The sequence below is a fragment of the Pristis pectinata genome, chromosome 9 (assembly GCF_009764475.1).
Source record: "Pristis pectinata isolate sPriPec2 chromosome 9, sPriPec2.1.pri, whole genome shotgun sequence".
NCBI lineage: Eukaryota > Metazoa > Chordata > Chondrichthyes > Rhinopristiformes > Pristidae > Pristis > Pristis pectinata.
Genome location: NC_067413.1, coordinates 31,356,800 through 31,375,747, shown reverse-complemented (window position 1 = coordinate 31,375,747; position 18,948 = coordinate 31,356,800). Strand labels below are relative to the sequence as shown.

General features: G+C 38.0%; 1 protein-coding gene across 1 annotated transcript in view; it reads left to right on the top strand.

The window, feature by feature from the left end:
* LOC127574492 (protein TOPAZ1-like) overlaps positions 1 to 18,948 on the top strand; it is a 53,804-nt gene that overhangs the window by 30,519 nt on the left and 4,337 nt on the right. The window contains exons 9-14 of the mRNA XM_052023519.1: positions 1,556 to 1,656; positions 4,456 to 4,581; positions 8,441 to 8,504; positions 9,891 to 10,042; positions 11,068 to 11,160; positions 18,435 to 18,550. Coding sequence (XP_051879479.1) covers positions 1,556 to 1,656; positions 4,456 to 4,581; positions 8,441 to 8,504; positions 9,891 to 10,042; positions 11,068 to 11,160; positions 18,435 to 18,550 — 652 coding nt within the window. The remainder of the gene's footprint in view (positions 1 to 1,555; positions 1,657 to 4,455; positions 4,582 to 8,440; positions 8,505 to 9,890; positions 10,043 to 11,067; positions 11,161 to 18,434; positions 18,551 to 18,948) is intronic.

Genomic DNA, 18,948 nt, shown 5'->3' with positions numbered 1-18,948 from the left:
GATTCTCTGAGAAAGAGGCACAATCTGGTTAACAAAGGAGGTTAAAGATAACACTCAATTGAAAAATATGGATGGTAGAAGGCCAGAGGACTGGAAAACTTTTAGGATCCAGTAGTGGAAGACTATAAAGCTCATAAGAAGGGAGAACATTTAGTTTGAGAGAAAACTTCAAGAAAAAAGACAGTTTCTATGGGGAAATAAATAGGAAGAAGGTGGCTAAGGTAGGTGTGGGACCTCTAGAGAACAAGGCTGGTGAATTAATAACAGGAAACAAAGAAGTGGAAGATATGTTAAATCAATTTTTTGCATCAGTCTTCACTGTGGAGAATACTGCAAATAATCTGAAGGTAACAGATGGGCTAATTTCAAACAACATAGATGAATTTGTAAAAATCCCAATTACAAGGGATAAAATCTTAGAGAAACTTGATATAAATCACTGACACCTGTTGGCTTGCACCCAAAGATTTTAAGGGATGTCATTACAGAGATAGTGGACCCATTGGTTGAAAATTTTCAAAGCTTGCTAAATTCTGGGAGAGTACCAGAGGATTGGAAAATGGACTCCCTTGTTCAAAGAGTGAGAAAGACAGAAGGCAGGGAACTATAGGCCAGTTAGTTTAACATCTATTGTTGGCAAGGTGCTTGAGTCAATAATCGAAGAGAAAATTACTAATCATTTAGGGAAGCTGAACATAATGAAACCTAGTCAACATGGTTTTATGAAAGGAAAATCATATTTGACAAACTTGCTCAAATTCTTTGAGGATGTGATGGAGAGTTGTAGATGCAGTGTACTTAAATTTCCAAAAGGCACTTGACAAGGTGCCACATAAGTCTGGTGCATAAATCAAGAGCCCAAGTTATTGGAGGAAGTCTATTAGCATGCATTGAAACTGTCTGTCAATCACTATTGAAATAAATGGCTCCTTTTTTTCTTGTCTTCAGGAGTAAGGTTGTCTTACTGCAATTATATGAGGCCTTGGTAAGATCGTGCCTGGAGTATTGTGCACAATTTTCCCATCCTTCCCATAAATGAATTGCAACAAAGATTCACTGGACTGATTCCAGGAGTGAACAGTTCATTTAACGAGAGGTCGAGTTGGCAAGGCGTGTTTTGTCCAGTTTAGAAGGATGTGTGGAGATCTTGCAGAAACTTACAAAATTCCACAGGTTTGACAAGTCAGATGCAGGGAATATGCTTCCCTTAGGTGAGGAATCTGGAACGAAGTGACATATCTCAAAATAAGGGGTGGCCATTTAGGACTGAGATGAGGGGAAACTTTTTCAGAGGTTGGTGAATCTTTAGAATTCTCTATTCCAGAATGCTCTGGAGAACTTTGTTATTGAGTTTATTCAAAACAGAAATTGACAGATTTCTGAAAATCAAGAAACTCAAGGTTGTGAGGATCGTGCACAAAAAATGGCATTGAGGTCGATCAGTCCTGAAATGGCCTCATATTGCTCTTATTTCTCCTTTTTCTTATGTACCATGAAAGGAGAAAAATGGTAATGTTAACTGAAAATAACAAGGGCCTTATTTCTTTTCTCTTAGATTTAAAGCTTGCCCACGAGCATATATTGCCAGCAACATCAGCACGACCTGCTTCTTCTCTGCAGCTGAACATCTCGGAGTATTGTTTTATGACCAGGCCTGTAAGTCTGAATTTTCCACATTCTTTACTGACCCATTAGATTTTCTGCTGAATATAACCCATTTGTGTAGATACAGCTGGTTAGATTCTATTAAGAAATTAGTTGTGTTTACTAAAAAACGCTAGGGTGTGGTGCACAGAAATGACAAACCTCACATACTTGTTCATTGCTTCACTTTTTCATCCTGTTGCATTAAAGAACTTAATCCATTCATCTTGCATTCATTCTAAAATTCGTGATACTGTGCTCTTGGTATTGTTTTTTTCCATACTCAGCAGTACATTTCTGTTGATTCTTTTGTACATGAACACTGAGAAGGAAATTGAGTTCTAGGATCCATGTGATGATACTTGGAAGAATGAAGAACAACTATGTTTTTGAAATTTATGAGGGAATGGCATAAAGAACGGGACCCTGACCATGACAAAGTATGACTGAGATGACAAGATTTGCTCAGAACACTATTATAAACATAGATGGTAGAGTTTTGGTTATGCTAGTGATAGGTAATTTAAGGTCAGATTCGGGAAGATTTTCAAGATGAAGTGGTCTTCTGGTGTCATAGTGCATAAGAAACAGAAGCCATTCAACCCCTCATGCCTGCTCCGTGATTCAATAAGATCATAGCTGATCTTTTACCTCTGCAATACTTTCCTGAACTCACCTCATTGCTATTGATCTCTGCATTGAATATATTCAGTGACTGAGCCTTCACTGAAAATTCCAATGATTCCCTATGCTCTGTATGAAGAGTTTTTTTATTTCAATTCCTGAATAGCTGGCCCCTTATTTTGAGACTGTGACATCCCAGCTATAGAAAGCATCAAAGCTGCATCTACTCTGTCAATCCCCATAAGTATTCTGTATGTTTCAATGATAACATCTCTCATTGTTCTAACCTTGAGAGCATCTGCAGTTTCCATCTCCTGCCCACCACCCCCCCCACCACCCCCCAATGTACTCGGGTCACAATAACATTTGCCTTCTCTATTACTTGCTATATCTGAATGATGACCTTCACTCCTCACAGCTTGCGCTGCTACCCAGGTTCGTGTTATTGTCAAACCTGGATATGTTACACATGGCTCACTTGTCTAAGTCATTGATACAGATTGTGAACAGGCGTGGCCCCACAGCACCTATTTTTGTGTAACCCTAGTCACAGCCTACCATTCTGATAACAACCTGTTTAACTCTGCATGCTGCCAATGAGCCAATTCTCAATCCACACTAGTATATTATACTAATACTATGTGTTCCAATTTTGTTTAAAAACCTTTTGTTTGGCACCTTATAAGAGGTCTAACAAAAGTCCACGTTAACTGGTTCATATTTGTATATTTTGCTAGTTACAACCTTAAAAAATACATTTGTCAAACTTGATTTCCCTTTCATAGATCCATAATAAATTTCTCCAAGCCTTTTATTATTTCTAAGTATCCAGAACCCTTAATAATAGATTCTATCATTTTCTCTTTTACTGGTGTCAGAGTAACTGGTCTGTACTACCTCTTTTCTCTCTATCACCCTCTCCTTTCTTAAGTAGTGGGGTTATATTTGCAGTCTTCCTATCTGTTGAAACCATTTCAGATTGTGTAGAATTTTGGAAGATGACATCTGCTGCATCCATTATGTCCATTGCCACCTCTCAAAACCTTGGGATGCAGATCACCAGTTCCTAGGGATTTATGACATTTCGGTCCCATTAGTTTCTCTAATACAATTTTGTTTTGTTCCTAAGGCTAATTTACTTCAGCTCAATCACCCTGGATCTGTTGTTCATTTTTTCGGGAGAGTTTTTTTTGAGTCACCTTGCATGAAAAAGGCACAAAGTATTTGTTTATTTTTCTGTCATTTCCTTATTCCCAATATGTTTTCATTTCTTAGTCTGTAAGGGACCCACATCTTTTGCTGATCATTTCTTTTTGCATATTTATGGAAGTGTTAATGTTTTTCACTAGATTACTTTTGTATTCTTCCCATTTCCTTATTTGGTCCTCATTTGGTGAATTCTGTAATTTTTGTAATCATCAGGTTGCAACATTTCTGATAGCGTTTTTTTTTGATCCAATACTACCTTTAACTTTTTGGCTTTGATTGGTAAGATCTGTTCCCGATTTAGCAAGGCTGTGAGGCAAGTAACTGTAGATATTTTTCTAGATGACTGAGCAACTTTTCTCTTTGCACCTGCTTATTATCCATGAATCTTTCAAGTCACCCAGTGCAACTTACAGTTTTCCTCCAAATTGGCCACAAGTCTAGAGTTGTGGATTTCTTCTGTCTTAACTTGTGACAGTATACCAAGCATTTATGTCCAAGTCTCTTTTGCAATGAATTTTGAGCATGGAGGAATAAAGTCAACTTTAAGTAAATTTCACACTTGTTAATGATTCCTTGAAGTCGCAATGACTTGTATTTAATTAGCACTGTCAATGCAGTACCAAATTCCAAGGCATGATACATGTGATTGTTGTTGGACTACTGATGGAATGATGAAATTGGGGGTGTCCATGTGGTCAGAAACTTGTTGCAAAGATGGGGAAGGACCAGATCATGAAAGAATTTGAACACAAAATGAAAAAGAACAGCATTATTCACCAACGTTATTTTAATTTTTCATAAATATAGCCCTTTGTGTTTTAGTAATAAATGAAGATTCTTAGTGTCAGTTTACTTAGAGCTATTTTGGAGATAAAGCTTTTAATACATTTAAAAGTTACTCATTTCGAGCATGAATGTACTTTAATGCAACATATTGCAAATGATTCAGAGGTTGCTTTGTTCTGTTATTATTTCTAGTTTAATTGTCCTTTGAATTTGACTGTACCACCATCTGGTTACTGTAGATTTTATTTCACTACAGTAAGAGGCTGCAAGAAAAAACAGTGTAGGTTTGAACATGATGTTAAAAAAGGCGATGAAAAGGTAAGTGCATTGTCTGTTAATGTTATTCATTTTTATTAGAACAGCTTTCTACCCTGTAGATAATATGCTTACAGTTATTTTCAGAGCTTTTAAAGTTTTCTTTTTTTCTTTCTTAAAGAAGAGTTTAGATAAAAGGGAAGAAATAGATTTAAAGGGAAAGATCAAAGTCAGACAAAAAAGTAGCAATTTCAATAATGATACGCAGTATGTAATGGGATGACAGAATGTAAAACAATACAGTGCATCAGTGAACCAAGTCAAATCGAGGAAAGAGGTGTGTATCTGAATATATTCACAACAAGCTAGATGAATTAATAACACAAATTGAGATGTATGACATAAATTGCCATTACAAAGCTACATGGTTATCTAGTTGTAAATTAAGTACATCAAGGAATCTGAAATTTAAACAAACTGCTAAGAAGTGAAATGGTGGCCCTGATAATAGATAGCTTAGGGGCAGCAGTGAGGAATGATAATGGACCATAAGAGCAGAAAGTCGAATCAGAATAAATGGCTACCAAGGGACAAGATCCGTGGGGCGAGTGTTTTGTCTGCCCCTGATCATCAGTGTATTATTCAAGAAATAAGAGCTTGTAGGAAAGATAATACAATCATTTTTTGTGTGTAATAATTAATTTTCACATGGACTAGCAAATCAAATTGGCCAATGTAGTTCAGATATTAATTTATAGAATGCATTTGGGACAGTTTCTTAGAGTAATACATCATGGGACCAACAAGAAATGAGCCATTTTAGATCTTATTTTGCATAATGAGAAAAGGTTTGTATGTAATGTCATAAAAAAGCATTCTTCAATGAAAAGTGATCACAATGTGGTGGAATTTTTATTTAATTGAAGAAGGGTACAATTCAGAGTTTGAACTTAGTCACTTACATAAATATCAGGGGGCAAATGGACCAAGGCTGATTGGATTTAAAGTCTTGTCAGCAACACAAACATTTAAAGAAGTATTTCCTAATTCTCAATGGATATATATTTCCATTGTAAACTGCAAACTTCATGGTGGCAGTGATCCACCTGTAACAAAATAAAGTGGGTAAGGATGGTATCAGATTAAAAGAAGTGGGTTATGATGGTACCAGTAAGTTCAATAAAGCGTGAGAATTGGAAAAGTTTTAATGAACCAACAGCAAGTGACAAAAAATTGATAAAAAGGGTTACTATAGAATGTTAAAGTAAATTAACAGCAAGTGCTAATGTGGGTGGCATGGTAGCACAGCAGCTAGCACTGCTACTTTGTAGCTCCAGCGACCTGGGCTTGATATTGACCTGATGCCTGTCTGGGTGGTCTTTGCACACATTCCCCATGACTGTGTGTGTGTATCTCCAGGTCCTCCAGCTTCCTCCCACATTCCGAAGATTGCTGGTTAATGGGTTAATTGCCCATCAGTGTAGGTGAGTGGCATAAGAATCAAGGGGCATGTGAGAGAGAAAAAGTTGCAGAGGTACAGGGAAATCAAGAGAGACGATAAAGGACAGGATTGCTCTGCTAGGAATTGACATGGACGTGATGGGCCGAATGGCCACCACCTGTGTTACAATAAGTAAAAGAAAGAGTGAAGAAATTATTGTAATTAATATTAGTGAAGAGAAAAAACTGGAGAAAATAAGGAAACTGATAATCCCCTGCACCTGATAACTTGCATCATAGATCTGTGGCAGGGCTGGCTTCAGAGAGAGTGGATGATCTAACAAAATTCCTAGTTTAATAACTGTCCCATCAGGCAGGAAATGTAATACTGCTATTCAGGGTAGGAGGGAGAGAAGGAACAGGGAACTACACATGTAACTTGGTATCTATTGTTGAAAAAAAAACTATAAATCGTGTTAGAGGTCATTTAGAAAATTATATCATGAAATTACTATGGGTTTATGAAAGGAAATCATATTTAACGCATTTAATAGTTTTTGAATATGTTTACCAGCAGGATAAATCCTGGGGAAACAAGTAGACAGAACATTTCTGAATTTTTAAAAGGCATTTGATATGATATGGCATAAAATATTTATACATAAAGATTCATATAGTTGGGAGTAATATATCAGCATAGATTATGGATTGGTTAAAGGATAGGAAATCAGGCATAGGAATTAACAGGTCTTTTTTAAGGTTGGCAGGCTGTAACTGGCAGATTGCACTGGACCCTGAGTTACACATAATCTGCATTAATGATTGAGATGAAAAAAATGTTAGTGACATTCAGGTGGTTTATTGATGCTACAAAACTAATTGAGAAGGTGAGCTTTGAAGATAATGCAAAATGTCAAAGAAGAAACATAGAAGGTTTAAGCATTTAGGAAACAGGGGAAACATGATTCACTTCACTCCTTTGAAATGAACACAAAAATAATTATTAAATGGCAAAAAATCTAGTAAATATTGTTGCACAGAGGAATCTTTGTGCTAATTCACTTACGAAGAAAGTTAACAAGCAATTTCAGCAAAATGTTAGGAAGGTAAATGGTTAGTGCCTTTATAGCAAGAGGGTTGGATTACAAGAGCAAGCAAGTTTTGCTGCAGATTTACAGAGTTGTGATGAGAGCACACCTGCTAAGCTGTTTAAAGTTTTAGTTTCTGAATCTAAGAAAACTTACTTTGGCCTTAGAGAAGGTACAGCATTGATCCACTGTAATGAGAGGGTTTCCCTATGTGGAAAGATTTAGTTTTATTGGCCTGCATTAGAAATTTTTGAAATGAGAGATGATCTCTAGAAACATTTAAGAAGTTGACATTTAGATGCCAAGATGTCTTCTGACTTGGAGACAGCTGGCATATAAGAGTTGGGATGTTTTGGTGCAATTTTATGAAGCACTGGTTGGGATGTACATGGAATATTGTGTGCAGTTCTGGTCACCATATTATAAGAAGGATGTAATCACCCTGGAGAGAGTGCAGAGGAGATTCACCAGGATGTTGCCTGGGTTGGAGGACTTCAGTTATGGGGAGAGATTGGATGGGCTGGGCTTGTTTTCCCTGGAGCAAGGGAGGTTGAGGGGTGACCTGATACAGCATACAAGATTATGAGAGGCATTTGTATGGTAGATAGACAAAATCTTTTTCCCAGGTCCAGGGTATCAAAAACAAGAGGGTGCAGGCTTAAGGTGAGAGGAAGGTGTTTTAAAATTGATCTGAAGGGTAAGTTTTTTTTTCATACAAAGAGTGGTTGATATTTGGAACTCGCTACCAGAGAAGAGGGTGGAATCAGATATTTAAGAGGCATTTAGACAGACACAAATAGGCAAGGCCATAAAAGGGGTATGGTCCTGAATTAGTGTAAATGGCCAGAAGGTTGGCATGGGCATGGTTGGCTGAAAGGCCCATTTCTGTGCTGTATGGCTCTATTATTCTAGTCTCAGGATAAGCGTGTGGTAGGGGTTAGCTGTTTGGGACCAACATAAGAAATTTCTTTACCAAAACATTATACATCTTTGGATTTTTTTTATACTAGAGTGCTGTGAATCACTTGTCCTTGAATATAATTTGAAAAGAGGTGGATAGATTTTTGGACACCAAGGATATCAAGGGATTTGGGGATCAGACAGGAAAATAGTCAGATACCATAACTTGTCATAACATTAATGGTGGAGCAGGCCTTTGGAGCTGCATGGTCTATTAATGCTTCTATTCTTCTGTTCTTATTTTTGAAAATATTCAATAGTAATTTGAATTGTTGTCAGAGAATTATATTAGATTTTTTCCAGTTTTGTATTGTGATTCTCACATTAGAATTGAAAATGAAGAAAAGTTTGCGTGCATTTACCTTATTGGAACTGATAGATTTCAGAGTGATCCACTGAAAACTTACTTTACATAAATATTTTACAATTTTCAGTTTTGTATGGAGATTGTTCAGAAATTTATGGAGTCAGGAAATCTGTATCTCTTTCTCCGTGCAGGTAGGAATCAGCTTGCTCTGGCATTTTCTCTGAAGTTGTTATCAATGTAGTATTCCTCATTGCTTTTGATAGAACTGTAACATTTCTTGCACCAGTATATTTCTTACATTGGTATAAGCACCTGGCAATTTCAGTGACTGCTTTTATTTCAATGAGAGGAAGGAATGCAAGGAAGAGAGGTGTTTCTAGTTATTTATATCTTTTGTTTTCATAAATATTTGAATGTGATTTTTGTTATTGGCACTTTTAAATAATTAATATTTAATTATTTAAAAATGTTAAAACTTTTTCGTTTGATTATTTTTTAAAATAATGTTGAATGTTTTTGAATGTCAGATATATTTGCAAACATTCAAGCTGTCTATCAATTTTCACAGCTGGTTAAGCCTGGGGATGTGGCTTAGCCAGTTGTCATAAAACCATAATGCCATATGGCCAGAAAGGCCTCTTGCTGCACAGACCATGTTGATCAGGTTGGAACTGCTTTATGGATAAATTCCCACTGAAAGATCAAGACAAGGCAAGTTAGGGGCTAGGCATGTGACACTTGCAGATAGCTCCTTGGAAATTTTAGGCTAATGACTTGTATTATTTATAAAAGAAACTGGTATTACAGGAGACAGGAGCAACTTTAGTACTGTATTGGTAACTTCCATGAACTGAAAACTGCAAAAGAAAGTTAGCCCTCCTGCTTACTCCATTCTCTCCTTATTTGCTTTATTAGTAACTGATAATCTAGGATTAACTTTGAAAATAATTAAACTGCCTGTTTTACCCATCCTCTGAGCTACATTATTCAATCTGAGAGGGAACCCATACTGAGAAAATGATTGTCCTCAAATTTTCTGAAATCTGAAATGCACTGCTTGAAAGGAAGGCAGAAGTGGTTTCAGTGGTAACTTTCAAAAAGATCATTTTTGCAGGGCAACGGAGAAGGAACTAATTATATAACAGAATCAAAGCCAATACAGGCAGTGGGATGAATGACCACCACTTTTTCTCTGAGTTTCTATTGCTAATTCTGCCAATATGATCTAATAGTATAAAGATAGACAATAGTAAACTGCCAAAATCTAGCCAGAAGTTGACTATGAGGTGAATCATCCATCTGGGTTCAGCCAAATAAGCTGAGATGAGAAGGGTTTGCTATCAGTCATAGCAAGGAAGGTTGGATTTCAAATTTATTGAAGTCCAATAGCATTTGGGCTTCAGTTTTGCCAGCTTTAATTGGGAAGTCAATGTAGGTTTTGTTGTAAAATTTGTGGCCCCTGTGATTAACTAAATTAGTGGAGTGGAAAGTCTTCTTTCATTGATCAAACAAATTGATGCCACTGCAAGCATGAGAAAATTAGCAATGAAAGAACTTTCTTTGTCTTTTCTATTCAGTAAGAATATTCCGAAACTACTACAGAAATTTTCAGCCTGGCACTTACCACAGTTGCCAAGTGATGAATAGATTGCTTTTCACATTGTTGAAGTTGCAAAGGTGCCAAGACATATTTGAAATACTCAATCTGGCCATAAATATGAACATCTTGGTGAGTACTTTATTAATAGAAGTTACTGTATTGTCCTATCTCTGCATTAGATACTGTGCAAAACAACTAGAAATAAAGACTGACAATTTCAATGAACTGGGATGTATCAGTCCCTGTTGTCTTAGCATGACCAATGTTGTAACAGGGTACTCTGAATGAATCCTGTATCAGACAGTTAGTAATCAGAGAGTATTAGTTTTAAATATGATAATATTTGAATTATAAACCATGAAAGTTGGTGAATTGCACCTGCCACAACTTCTCATTTGGACTGAATTCTGAATATTGAAACTTCAAAACACCAGGTAGAATTGTTAAATTATAGGTAGGCAGTAGTGTCTGGAAACTTTCCTTTCTCCAAGGAAATACAAGGTAAGAAATTTTCACAGAAAACTTCCCAATAAAGTGTCAAACATCGTTCCCGTGAAACGTAGGAAATCTTTCAAGCTGGCTTTCTTTTACTCAAAGAACTGCACCACAAAGTGAAGTACTTATAATATTTAGCAAACTAATGTTCTTAGAATCTTGCCATACAGGAGGCAGTAGTTCAGTTCATTGTGCATAAGATCTGTTAAGATGCTTCCTAATGGACCTATAGTTCTCTCTGTCCATGACTACAGTGTTTTTCATTTAAAACCTATATCCAATTGCCCTTTGGAAAATTAGAATTGCACCTGCTTCCATCCACATCTCAGACAATGCATCTGACGTCATAATAGTTGTATAAAATCACTCTACCTCAATCTCTGTGGGTTTTTTTTATGCCAGTTTCTCTCAAAACTGCATGCTCTGTCAGTTGAGGCAGCTTCTGCTTATCTACTTGATCAGAACCCATCATAAATTTGAACATCTTTTCAAAATTTCCCCTCAATCTTCTTTCTTCTAAGGAGAACAATCTCATCTTCTCCAGTCGCTCCACATAACTATTTTAAAGGAATGAAGGATTTCGGTTATCAAAAAAAAATTGAAATTGATGTGCAATAAATGAACTGCTAAAGGTTCAACAGATTTATTATCTTTTCTAGCCAGATGCTGAAATTGTACCGAATGTATTTGATCTTGTAGCATCCACAGATTCGAGGGCCCTGGTTCCTGATCTCATAATAATAACTTGCAAGGTAGAAACAATTGCTTTACTTTTATTTGGTAGCTTTGTAAGCAAACTTACGGATTTTGAACATTAACTATTAATATCTTTGAAGAGATCACATTAGTTGAACTTGTTTCTTCATTTGCTTTTAATACCGAATTGACAACAAACATGAATGAGTGTATATGCTTGATTCTGTTTCTCTTTGCCCTTTGTTTGTGTCTCTATCTCACTCTTATCTTCCCTTTGGTTTTTTTTTGGGTTTTTTTCCCACCTCCTGACCTCTGACTCTCTACCTTAGTCTATGTATTCTATCCCACTATTACAAAACTATCGAACAGACCTCTTGTATGATAAGGTGGACTCTTGACCTCACAATCTATGTCGTTATGGCCTAGCACCTTGTTGTCTGCCTGCACTGCACTTTCTCTGTAACTGTAACACTCCCATTCTGCATTCTGTTATTGCTTTTCCCTTGTACTACCTCAATGTACTGATGTGGTGAAATGATCTGTATGAATGGCATGCAGAACAAAGTTTTTCACTGTACTTGGTACATGTGACAATAATAAACCGATTACCTCTTGAGACACAAGAGACTATAAATTCTGGAATCTGGAGCAACAAACAATGTGCTGGAGGAACTCAGCAGGTCAAACAACATCTGTGGGAGGAAAGAAATTGTCAACCAATTATCTCTCACTTGATTCTGCCCCTATCTCCTCTATCTTTTTCTATCACAAACTCTGTTTGTCTTCCTGTCCTTCCCTTGCCTTTATCTGCCTCCATATATCTAATCTCTGTCAGTCACCCTCTCTGTTCCTTTGAGAAACAGATGAGTCGTGGAAAAAATTAGAAACGAGTTAAAGTTGTGTGTAATCACAATGAATTTATAAATAGGAGATTTTAATTAGTTAAGAATAAATCAGGGTATTGAAGATGTAGTGCATATATTATCTTTACAGTATTTCTGAAACTATTATCTTAATCGGTACTTTGCTGCTTCCGTAAGAAAAAGAAACTACTCTTGAGACTGCTTATCTCCCTTATCATTTCCTTTGTAAGCAGTCCCTGGTGATCGAGGATGACTTGCTTCCACTAGTGTGTTTTGATATGGCTGATGAAGCCAAGTGGGAACCACAGACTCTGCCACAGGTGGAACAGAAGATGCTTGATTGGGAAGAGAAGGGGATGGTGGGTGGGGTGGTTTGACAGGTAGTTTCAGTGATGGTACACTTGTTTTTGCTTGTCTTCCGTGTATTCCTGGCAAATGTGGTCATCGGCCAGTGTTCCCATGAGTTGATGCCATGAAGGTTTGTGAATGTTCTTGAATCTCTCCTTATCATCTAGTAATCTGTTGCAATGACAGAGCTTGGAAAAGTGTCTGTTTCAGGATTCTAGCTTTGGGCATGCATATGATACAGCCTACTCATTGACACCTAAATTATTCAGTCATTCTCAATGTTGAGATATTGGTCTGGAACAGGATACTGACATTGGTTTGCTTATCCCACCAAAGGCTTTGGAGGATTTTGTTGAGGCAGTGTAACTGGCTTGTGTCCAGTGCTTTGAAGTGCCTGCTATATGTAGCACAATTCTGAGAAGATTACAGGAGGGTAGGGATTACCATTTACGTGGTAGACCATGAACTTTATGCCAATTTTGAGATCTTGATCTCCAAATAGTTTTTTTTTTCCTTGGATGGCCTGAGATAGTACTGACGTGCTGAAGGTGATAGTGAATTTCATTGTGTGGTCTGCCTACGTTGAAGGGAAAATCATGACCCAAGAAGGAGAAGATGAGTGAGATAAACAAATTTCTCTAGAAGTTTCTTTTTCTGATGGAAGCAACAAAATACCAGTCAAGACAATAGATTTGTAACCATTGAAAAATATAATTTGCACTACATCTTCAACACCCTTGTCTAGGGTCAATGAATGAGTGAATGATGATTTGGGGCTTGGCCTGTGACTGTATGCATTGGCACATATTGTCTGCCTACTGCAGCTTGATGAGCAAAGATCAGGGGGACTTTGGGTACTGGAAGGCTGACCAGTTTCTGAGTTGTCCTGTAAATTAAGTCCATCCCAGCTTATTGGATGTGAAATGCAGCATTGTGGTGAGAACAGTTGTGAAAAGTGTTGAGACAATAATGCAGCTTCACATGATGCCAGTCTGCACTGAGATTAGGTATGTTGTGGACCTGTTGGTTAAGATCCTCTGAAAGTGGTGTCACAGGTAGACAGGGTGTTGAAGAAGGCTTTTGGCACACTGGCCTTCATCAGTCAGGGCACTGATAATAAAAGTTGGGATGTTATGTTGCAACTGTACAAGATGTTGTTGAGGCAGTACTTAGAGTAATGTATTCAGTTTTGGTCACTCTTCTATAAGAAAGATGCCATTAAGCTGGAAAGAGTGCAGAAAAGATATACGAGAATGTTGTTAGGACTCGAGGGACTGGGTTATAGGGAGAGGTTGGGCAGACTAGGACTTTGTTCCTTGGAGCATAGGAGACTGAGGGGTGACCTTGTAGAGGTGTATAAAATCATGATGGGCATAGATACGGTGAATGCACACAGTATTTTCCCCAGTGTTGTGGAATCAAGAACTAGAGGGCAAATGTTTGTGAGGGGGGAAAGATTTAATAGGAACCTGAGGGGCAACTTTCTCACACGGAGGGTGGTGTGTATGTGGAACAAGCTGCCAGAGGAAGTGCTTGACAGTAACAAGATTTAAGACATTTGGACAGGTACATGGGAAAGGTTTAGAGAAATATGGGTCAAATGTTGGCAAATGGGACTAGCTTAGATGGCAGGTTGCGTGGATTCATGAAGTACATATGAGGTGGAAAAGAACTTCTGTGGATAGTCAAATCTATAAGGTCAGAAAAGGCCACATTGACACTCGATGAAGATCATGTCCATTCTTCCTCTAGATGAATAAAGTCCACACTGTGACTTGAAGCAACTCTCCCACCACTGGAAGTAGCAGCTGAGGAGGACTCTTGCAATGACTTTCCCTGTAGCAGACAGAAGGGAGACTTCTCTGCAGTTACTGCAATAGGATCTTTCTCTGTTCTTGAAGATGGCCATGATTACTAAATCTCTGACATCCCTGAGTGTGTCCAACACTTCCCAAATGTGGGAGATGAGGTTGTGAATTAGTTACTGAACTTTTTCTCTAAGTTTCAGCAGAGATATTACCTGCATCTGAGGCCTTATTTTTCAATTAACATATGGCCTTTTTGCCTTGATGCTTAGGAGTGGCAGCAAGACTGGATTAATAGTTTGCTGTGGAACAGAGTCAAGGACACATGCAACAAAGAGGGAGTCACAGTTGAAGAATTCTTCTAAGTGTTCCTTCCAGGAGATACTGATTGCCTCTCTCCCTTGATAAGTTCACCTCTGTTTTTGGCTCTCAGTGGGATGGATCTTTGTGTGGTAGGACTGTAGATGGGCATTCAAATTGCTCAAATTTGCTTGACATAGTTATCACAAATTGCCAGACCTTGTCTGCTTTTACTCAGTTTCTTAGGTCAAGGATTTTCTCATGAACTTCAGCCTTTTCTTGAGGTAGGGTAGAGCTATCAGTCTAAGGGCACGATGCATTTTCAATTAATTAAATCCTGGATCTCCTTATTATTCTCATCAAACCATTCCTAGTGTTTTCTGGTAGAGAAACTAAGAGGCTCTCCACATTTATGTGGATTTCAGGGCATCAAGATTCTGCACAGTCTAGCCCCCGCTGGTTGGGAATGGTGAGGTTACCTGAGAAGAGCAATGTTATGGTGTCCTTGAGGCCTTCAGCATTGATTTCCTTGCAGATGTGTTTCTTTTACCTCCATTGTTTTGGGGCCAAGCTGAATGAGTTAACAGCATAGATGGTAGTTAGCCTCACAGTAAATACTCATTATGGCGCAGGTGATGCAGACATCCTTGTAGTTTCTTGATTGGGATTGGTATAATTTAATAGGTGCTAGTGCCAGGATCAGGGAATTTTTAATGAGGTTTTGTGCATGTCTATCTGGTAAAACAGAATTTTGATTATGACAAAAACTTCCAAGGTTTATCAGGAAAACGACTCTGTTGGACTTAGGTTTCCCTATTCCTTCCTTGCCAATCATGCCTTCCCAGAGCATTGCGTTTTTCTTTCTGACCCTGATGTCGAAGTCATGCAGGATTATCATTTTGTCTCCTGGGGCATGGTCCAGACTTCGTCAAGGTGGATGTAAAAGTTCTCTTTAAACACATCCATAGTTCCCAGAGTGGGGAACACCAAAGACCATAGTGTGCACATCAAAGTCCATAGTGTGCTACTTTTGTGTTATGTGTTTTGTGTTACAACTGTTCAGTTACCCCACGGGGGAAGTTGCTAAGAAAACAGAGATTCTTGAGAGCACAACCCACCTATGAAGAGAGCATTCCTCTTCTAGTTTTCCCTAAGAATGTGTACCCTCCAGCTTGTTCTTTGAGCTGGTCATTATCCTGCCACAGAAACTTACTCAAGTTGGTGATGTCAAAATATTCCGGGGCTACGATGGCAGATCGACCATCTTGGGGCTGTTCATGAGGGTCCTAATGTTCCAGGTCCTGAACTTTGTACTGGGGAGCGGAACTCGCCTGATCATGTACACATACATTGAGTGGACACCTCAGGCATAAATGCCCTTGTTCATTATCACCTCTTCCACTTGATCCCTCTCATCCTTAGTCCTCCTTTTCTCTGAAATTCCTCTCTTTTCATGGATGTCCTCCTCTAAAGAAACCCTGCTGCTCAGCTGCCTTCCTTCCTGGAGTTGGGCAACTCCCCTCTGCTTTTCCCTCGGGCATTCTGTTTTTCCTGCTTTTCACTTCCCCACCCTCCTAAGTCTTCCCTATGCTTACTCTTGCTTTCCAGCTCTCGGATTGCCCCTTCCTTGTCCCTCTGTGCCGATGCTGAGGGAATGCCACTCAGCAGTGGGCTGGGCTGGAGTGAGAGACAATTGATGCCAACAGCCTTGGGTTTTCAGGTGCACTCTATTGCTCATATCCATTTTCTTGCCCTGTTCCTGGCGTCACTCCTGCCCTTCTATTTACACAGATACCATCTGTCACTGGAGAATGTATTTCCGTTTGGAAGTTGCTACCTTAAGATTGTGGAAACATTTGTGGGAATTGTGGAAAATTGTGTCAGTCTTAATTTTCAAATGGGAATTCATAAGGCACCAGAGGGAAAATAATATGTAGACTGATGGAATGGGACTAATTGGTTTGGTCTGCCAGCATGGATTTTGGATTGTGAACTCTTGTATCTGCAAAAATTCTATGGAATTTTACTGCACATTTCATAGTTCATTCTCTGCTGACTCTGGTTGCCAAATCTTTAATTTAAAAATGAAATACAATGATTTGTAATTTTTGATTATTCCAGTATTGATAAGGACATTTTAGATATTTTATTTCTATGTTTATTTGAAGACTTCAAAATATAGTTTTGATGATTTAGAATTGAGAATTTGAAAAAAAGTGAAACCATTACAAAAGGGTCACTTTTAAACAGAGCTAATTGCAGTGAATTCTCTTGAGCAAATATGCCTTAGCAAAAACCACTGGAAACAGCAAGCAATTGGGTTGGTAAATGCAGTGTCAGCCTTCAGTGCAGCAGGATTTGAGTACATAAAAATGTCTTCAATTATTTCATTTGGAATATTGTGTACAGGTTTGATCTCCATACTCCAGAAAAGATATATTTGCGATAGAGGAAGTCCAACAAAGGTTTGCCAGAATGCTTCCTTGGATTGGTGGGGTTATTGCCCTGTGAGGAGAAATTAAGTAGTCTGGGTCTGAACTTTGTAGAATTGAGAACGAGAGGTGGTCTCATTGAAACATACAAAATTCTTACAGGTAGGTCCAGGGATGATATTTCCCTTGAATGGAGTGCAGGAACCAGGGGGTCACATTTCAAAGTATGGGGTTAGCCATTCAAGACTGGGATGAGAAGAAATATCTCTGCTTAGATGATAGTGTATCTCTTCAGAATTTCTCTGCTTAAGAGAGCTGTGGAGTCTTAGTCGCCAAATATGTTCATGGTAGAGATCGATGGATTTTTGGATCTTAAAAGATTCAAGGGATATAGGTTACTGTAGAATAGTGGTGCTGATGTAAAGTATCTTGCAGAATGGTGGAGCAGTTTTGGAGCTGAGCAGTGTACTCTTGCTACTAATGATGTTCTACATTAGGCAGCATTTATGGATTGAGAAATGGTTAACATTGCAAGTCAGAATGTTAACTATCATGTCAATTATCAGAATTGAAAGATATGCTGTTGAACAGTTTCTAATGCCACAATATTTTCCAATTCTGAAAGGTGATTGACTTGAAACATTAAATGTTTTCTCCCTACAGACACTGCTTGACCTGCTGCACAGTTCTAACATGTGTTTTTATTTGTGATTTTCAACATCATTATTTTGCATTTACTTGAATGGATAGTTATGCTCCAAGTTTGTGTTGTACCTGAAATACACAGTAGTAGAGCAATCAATCAGATATGTAACAACATAAGAAATAAGAATAGCGCTTATGTTCATGGCCCCAGAAGTCTACACTGTCACTCGTTAAAACCATGTTGATATTCAGCATCAATTTGATTTTCCTGCCCGATCCCCACATCCACTGATTCCCAAGGTCTATCATTCAGCCCAGAATATACTCAACAATGGAGCATTAATAGCTCTCATGGATAGAAAATGTTCCTCGTCAGTGCTAGATAGTTGCCCCCCCCCCCCCTTTTTTTCCAAGATCTAGTTTTAGACCACAACCAGAGGAAATAGCTTGTTGAAAATTGTTTGCTTCTGTGGGATCACATATCGCTTCAGAGAAAAAATTCTAATCGTACTCATCATCTCCTCTTAGGACAGCACTCTCATCTGATTCTAATCAACAATCCCTGATTTGGAAAAACACAGAAAACATGAAATGAATATTGTAGACCTTTTCTGAAGGTTAGAACATTTCTTTAAGGATTAGTGTTACCCAGAGCAATGTAGATATGAAAAGACTTGTATTAACTTAGTCCCTTTCATGATCTCGGGACTTTACAATAGCCAGTTTCTGAAGTGTATTACCATTATAATAAGAAGCAGGGAGTCAATTTTTGCACAATTTCCCACAAAGAATAATGTGCAGATAAATGCTTTTAGTGATGGTGATTGAGAAATGAGTCTTGTCCACAATTTGAGAGAACTCCTGTACTTTGCTTCACAATATCATATTTTGGATATTTAATTTTTTTTTACATGAAAACAATTGGCTAAATTTTCAGCTTATAGAAGCAGGACTTAAGTTCCAGTTGGACCAGTTTAATTACATGATACATCTGCTGAATCAACTGCAAGCATCTCATCAAGAAATACATTTAATCATGGCCCTTAAACCCAGGTAAGCTATTGTCTGTTTCGCTCTTCCATTTTAACTCTTCAGTTAGGAGTTGGAAACTAAAGTGGCCTTTCTGATGTATATTACTGAGTTCCTAAGTTCTTGTCTGGACAGTCAATCCCAGCCTCATTTTTGATCATGCTACCTTTTCAACAGTGAGACCTCCAACTTGCTGAACCACACTGAAGGATTTGCTCAAAATTTTCAAAACTGCTCTCTCGTAAAATGCTACCAGCTCAAATGGAATCATACAACACAAGGAAGGCCATTTGATCCATCATGTTTGTGCTGCCACTCTGAAAGTTATCCAATTATTCCTTTTCCCTTTCTTTTTTCCTCATAACCCTGCATTTTATATTTTCAAATATTTATTCAATTCACTTTTGAAAGTTGCATGCTGT